At 47.2% G+C, this 5,942-nt stretch overlaps 1 protein-coding gene across 1 annotated transcript; it reads right to left on the bottom strand.

The window, feature by feature from the left end:
* Positions 1-2,360: 2,360 nt before the first annotated feature.
* LOC126334802 (cuticle protein 19.8-like) lies at positions 2,361-5,477 on the bottom strand. The gene is made up of 2 exons (XM_049997435.1): positions 5,437-5,477; positions 2,361-3,158 (listed from the first exon to the last, which is right to left on the bottom strand). The coding sequence occupies exons 1-2, from the start codon at positions 5,446-5,448 to the stop codon at positions 2,460-2,462; spliced, it is 711 nt and encodes a 236-aa protein (XP_049853392.1). The 5' UTR covers positions 5,449-5,477; the 3' UTR covers positions 2,361-2,459.
* Positions 5,478-5,942: the final 465 nt, after the last annotated feature.

The raw sequence follows: 5,942 nt of genomic DNA, 5'->3' as shown, positions 1-5,942 counted from the left end.
ATCAGGCCTGACCATTCTCCAAATATCCTCTCGTTCTAAGAGCTCCTCCACCTGCACAGTTCGATGTGGTCGCGCAATGTCCCCCATAACATGAAGTCAGGGCCAAATGCACCACTGAAAAGACAACTGTGGGAAAGCAGTACAGTATCACAACAACGTTGTCCGACGAATGTACCGTGTTCATAGATTGGGAGATCAGAAGGTCCAGGCAACATTATGCATCACCGAGCGAGGTGGCGCAGTGCTTAGCACACTGGACTCAGAACTTAAGTCCTATAGTGCTCTGAGCCATTTGAACCATTATGCATTCCCACACTATTTCACCTGAACGGTGAAAGCGATCATGTTCGAAAATGATTCTGGATACATTACGTGTTGCCACCTCTCTCCATACGAGGGTACTTCGAGAATTACTACTCAAACAATCTGCTCTCATCCGAGAAGAACACGCGACGCTACTCCTCATTGGTTCAGAGCCTGTGACGTTGGCACCATTTGCAAACGGTGCCGCTAAAATGCGGGTGTCAATGGGACACAAGACATTGGTCGCCGGGAAAAGATACCATACTCAAAAAAATGTTTAAATGTGTGTGAAATCTTATGGGACTTAACTGCTAAGGTCATCAGTCCCTAAGCTTACACACTACTTAACCTAAATTATCCTAAGGACAAAGACGCACAACCATGCCCTAGGGAGGACTCGAACCTCCGCCGGGACCAGCCGCACAGTCCATGACTGCAGCGCCCTAGACTGCTCGGCTAATCTTTAGCGGCGATACCATACCCATACAGCTGCTTGTCACTCTGGAGCGTGGGATTGCATATTTGCAATCTTGTTAAATGTGGTTACAATTCCACCCTCCGTTTGACGTATATCCCGTCTTGCCTGTTGCACAATGTTGTGGTCGTATGCCAGTGTACTTGACTGTAGTCGACCACATCTCGGGCAGCAGTGCCTGTGGTTCTTAACGCCTCCCATGAATGTGGAAAAATGCTGTGAGCCATGCCAAAGTCCTAGGCTAATCTTCGTCCTTCTTCCAGTTACCCACTGATGTTTCCCCGTGTGAAGTCATCCAAATGTTGTCTCCGGGCCATGTTGTAACGGAGAATACCACCGCAGTGCATCAAAACTTCTCACTGATCGACACACGCTGTATTTTCCGATTTCTTCATCTGCCTCGCGTTGCGCCATTTGGCGATACAGCCACCATGACGTCATGCCACGTGACGTCCAGCTTTCTGCGGACGACTGGGAGACCTCTGGCACCATTCTCTCACACTTTCATCCATTTTTACCGAATAGTTGATATGTTATGGTATTAAATACTTAAGTCATGCAGGGCAGTGTAGTTATGAGTGTGTAGATTCTGGATGCTGTTGCGTATAGGTATTCGCGTGACGCCACAGAAGCTCCGAGGAAAAATGAGGAGAACGTTTCAAAGTCTCATTACTTTTTCGAGACACTTTCCGTATTGACACTCATATAATATAACATTCATTATCGTGTATTCTCGCCAGTAGAAATGACTCTTCATTCCATTTGTAAATAGTAAAATATATGCTGCTGCTGTGGCTGTAATTGCATCGGAATTTTTATTGTGCAGTATCTTTACTTGTTACGAGTAAATACTGATAGTGCCCGCCCGGTTGGCCGTGCGGTAGGAGCGCCTGGTTCCCGTCGCGAATCCGCCCGGCTGACGCGTACACCACCATTACTCTACCACGCAAACATAGGGGTCACTCTGGTCTGGTGTGAGACGTTCCCTGGGGGGGATCCACTGGGGGCCGAACCGCATAATAACCGTGAGTTCGGTGTGGGGTGGCGGAGGGGTGAAGTGGACTGCGGTAGTCGTCGTGGGGTTGTGGACCACTGCGGCTGCGACGGGGACGGAGCCTCTCCGTCGTTTCAAGGTCCGTGGTTAACATACAACACAGTACAATACAAATTTTGACAGTAAGGCATAGTTTTATTCCGGATTAGGTACCAAGCATAGTTGTATTATAAAATATTGACCAATATACCTACTGTAAAAGACGAGATTCTAATTTTAAACATTTAATGGTAGGCAACACAGTCATTACATTCGGCTGCCATAGCATGGTTCTGAAGAAGTGGTGAGAGAAAACTGAACCATTGTTTACAGTCTCCACCGTTGCCACATCGTTTACATAAACAGATTTTCGACCTTGAAAAAGGAGAGTGGTTTCACATTTGAGACAGGGTATTGACGCTTCGCATTGTGTGATATAACATATACTCTGTTCATTATTATGAATATAAAACAGAAGTAGGCTGATCACTGGTAAACGAGTATGTGAATAGGGCTGAGGACAATTACCAATGCAGTACACAAGTAAAATATGAGTCAACGCCTTTATTTACACGACATAAATACCGAGATGACCAGCGGATTTCCACAGAAGCAGCTACAATATATGACTCATAGCCATAAAATGGTTTAGCGGAGGTAAGTTCTAGCATAGGGGTAGATAGGAGCAGCGTATGCAGCTCTGGCGAAGGGGGCGGTGGCGTAGGTGGCGTAGGCGGGGGCTGCGATGACTGTCCTGGCGATGGGGGCTGCTGCGACGGCGGGGGCGGCGACGGCGGTCCTCACCACAGGGGCGGCTGCCACGGCGGGGGCGGTGATGGCAGCCCTTGCTACGGCGGGGGCGGCCACGGCGACGGGAGCGGGCGCGGGGGCGGCGACCGGCGGGTGGACTCCGCCCTCCTTGTGAACGACGGCGTTGAAGCCGTTGACGGGGTCTGCGGTGTAGTCGACGGTGCGCACGGAGCCGTCGGGCTCGACCAGGCTGTAGCTGCCCTGGACGACGTCTCCATCGCGGCTCTCCTGGTGGGTCTTGGAGTCGCCGGTCAGCGCGTCGGACACGCTGTAGCCGTAGCTGTACTGTGGGTGCGGGTCGTACTCGGCGGCGGCCACGGCGGCGGGGGCGGCGGCGGCTACCGGTACAGCGGCGGCCCTCACGGCGGGGGCGGCGACGGCCACAGGGGCAGCGCGGACGGCGGGGGCGGCGACGACGGCGGGGGCGGCGGCGTAGGCGGGGGCAGCATAAGTACGGGCGGCGTACGGGGCGTACACCGCGGGAGCGTCCAGGTAGATGGCGCGGGCCACAGCCACAACTGCCGCGAAGATGATCACCTGTACAGTAATTTGTCAGTTGGAGTACGCTACTTGATCCGTGTGTAGAGGGCATTGCTGTTTATCTTAAGTGATATCATACATCCATTGCATCTTACTGCAGCAAGATCTTCACATTTTCTTACAGATCGTGATTAAAGTCTAAAATTATTGTTTTTAGGAAGTGTGACGATCGCTTGTGGGAAAAGTGAAGCTTATCTCAAGAGCTATAAGTGTAGTTGTAAAAATCCCTGAAGCAGCAGGTCCTCCTATATGTTCAGAAATTATGAAAAAACAACTTATCAGCAAGTGGCCCTGTTATATTTCACATAGGCCAACTTATGAAGAAAGAAGTTGGCTGTGGGTTTATTATACAATATCTATGTTTATGGTTGAGACATGGAAGTGTACCATTATTGAATGTATGTGCCAGCTCCAGAGAGTTAACCCACATCCATCAACAGTAGGATGCACCCGGTAGCCACCCATTAAGAATACTGCTGCATGTCTTATAGTTCTGCCTTAGTCGAAGTAATGGGTCTGCATACACTGTTAAGGTACAGATTTATTATAACAGCTGTAATCCGCCCACGTACTATTTATCGATTTGGTCATTCCTTACTACAGTGAGACTGGTTAGAAAGTTGGGCACCGGACAGTCATAAGTAACCAGTTTCCGAGGGCGAACTTACTCCTAACGTGCGCCAGTAACTGAAGTTCTGACAGAGAGCCTACAGTACATGCCATATATATTTTCCCACATTGTTCTATGATTCATTGGCTTCCAAATTGTTGTAATAATAATAAAGATGTTGTAATATGCTAACACTTTCGTATGACACAGTTCCAATTTAAATTCAAGTATCAAGTCCCTACTTGTTCTGATTGCACTCACACTACAATTACAGCCACATCTATCACCAGCTTACATGAGTTTACCATCGCTGTTTCATTACTGTACGATCACCCGACACGAAAATAATCCTGAGCTTCAAAATTCTCATTTTTCTGACACTCATACGTGTCCTACTCGCTTGATGGCTCTGATGCGATTGAGTATAATCTTTTCTTCAGATACTTAACTTTTCTACGCGATCATGGAAAGCGCGGGCACTTGGGGTCAGCCCTGCAAGCGTGTTCCAGCTCGACTGAGTCAATCCTTCCCGCCAAACGATCTCCAAGAGTCTATTTGACCTCCTAGAACCATGGGGCATCCCCGCCAGCGACACTGCTCCGCTGTAGCAAAGTAACATAAGGGTAGATTCTATCCTTCAAGTATAGGATCAGCATTTCTACCCGTACGCAGGTTGGACGGTCCAATATTAACGGGCACACTAAGCGACGCCCTATTCTTGTGCGAATCAGAGGTAGTTTTTTAATTGAACCTGTAGTGCGGTCTGGAACGGTCGTTAGTATGACAATATTGTAAGTAACTTTGAAAATTCTTTGCAGTTGTTCGTCCTCTACTATGCAGTTTTAGTCGTTGTCTTCTTGATTGTAAAAGAAAAGCAGTGGGTTACAAATCACTGGCAATATCAAGAAATCATTCAGAGACCCAAATGTTGAAAGATGTGGTTGTTTAAAATAGCCTATACCATACTAAGGCGAGTGCATGAACGAACAGAGCGGTAGAGAAGCAATCATATGGAGATAGGTAAGGAATATAGTATGTAAAGGTAGACTTACTGTGTACAAGAGAAGTATAGATTCTAAGAAATCATTACTCAGTAACGTGAAAGATAGAAGGGCTGATGCAATTCACAGACTATATCTGACCTGACCAAGAGAGGCAGTGGGACAGATTGCGATTTACTGGTAAATATATAATAAAGACTGTAGTATTATCTTGAACTTCAAATACAAATGACCATACATTTTGAATACTGACTCACACAGATATAGACATAATTGTGGATTGTAAAGTGACACCGAATACGGCTCCTTTTCGATACAACAGCGTACGAACACCAGAGAATTATCTAAGTTGTTTTCCTCTCGTTTTCACTTCCAAACATGCGGCACTAGTGATGGAAAATGAAGCACTAACATGTCATTTGAGTTTCCATGAATAATCACCTAAGTGTTGGCGTATGCGCACTAATATAGTCGGTCCAAGCACGTTAGACGGTTACGGACACGTATTGATGCTAATGGATGCCAACCGCATGATTAAAAATTAACAGTCACTGTAAACAGTGAGAAGTACCGCCGCTGCTTCCTCAGTTTGGTGTATCACACAGCACTTAAGTTTTCGAACCACAGAAGATGGATTTGCAGAACCACAGATGCGCTGGCCTACCTTGCAAGCCATGTCGTTGTCCGGAAGCTCGACGAACTCTGCTGCTGTGTCCTCGCCGGCTGGCTTTTATAGCGCCCACCGCTGGAACAGATGGCCTAGTAGCCTGCCTCCTTAAATTCTCCATCAGGCACCTGCCACGGTACACAGCCGCCTGTGCCATAACTTCAGAGGACGACCAGCTAGCGCGCCTTATGGTCGTAACACGCCCATTGTGGTTGCAATAATCACTTCAATATCTGCAGGCTTCGATGCAGCTACAGCAGTGGAAGTCAGTTTAAAGGGAGGATTCCAACAAAAGTAAAAGACCTATCCAATTTATTATGAAAGTAGTAGATAGATATAAGACATATACAATCAAGATGTATTTACATAGATTCTTTCGTATCAAGAGTAACAAAATAAGGAGTTCGCATTTCCTGGATGAATTTACATCCATAAACACACTGACTGCCCTGCTTTGTTACTCCATTGTTAGTAAGTACATTTTCCAATCTCCGTGTTTTCTA

The sequence above is a fragment of the Schistocerca gregaria genome, chromosome 2, assembly GCF_023897955.1.
Source record: "Schistocerca gregaria isolate iqSchGreg1 chromosome 2, iqSchGreg1.2, whole genome shotgun sequence".
NCBI lineage: Eukaryota > Metazoa > Arthropoda > Insecta > Orthoptera > Acrididae > Schistocerca > Schistocerca gregaria.
The sequence above is the reverse complement of the archived record's forward strand: the minus strand, read 5'-3'. Positions and strand labels throughout refer to the sequence as shown.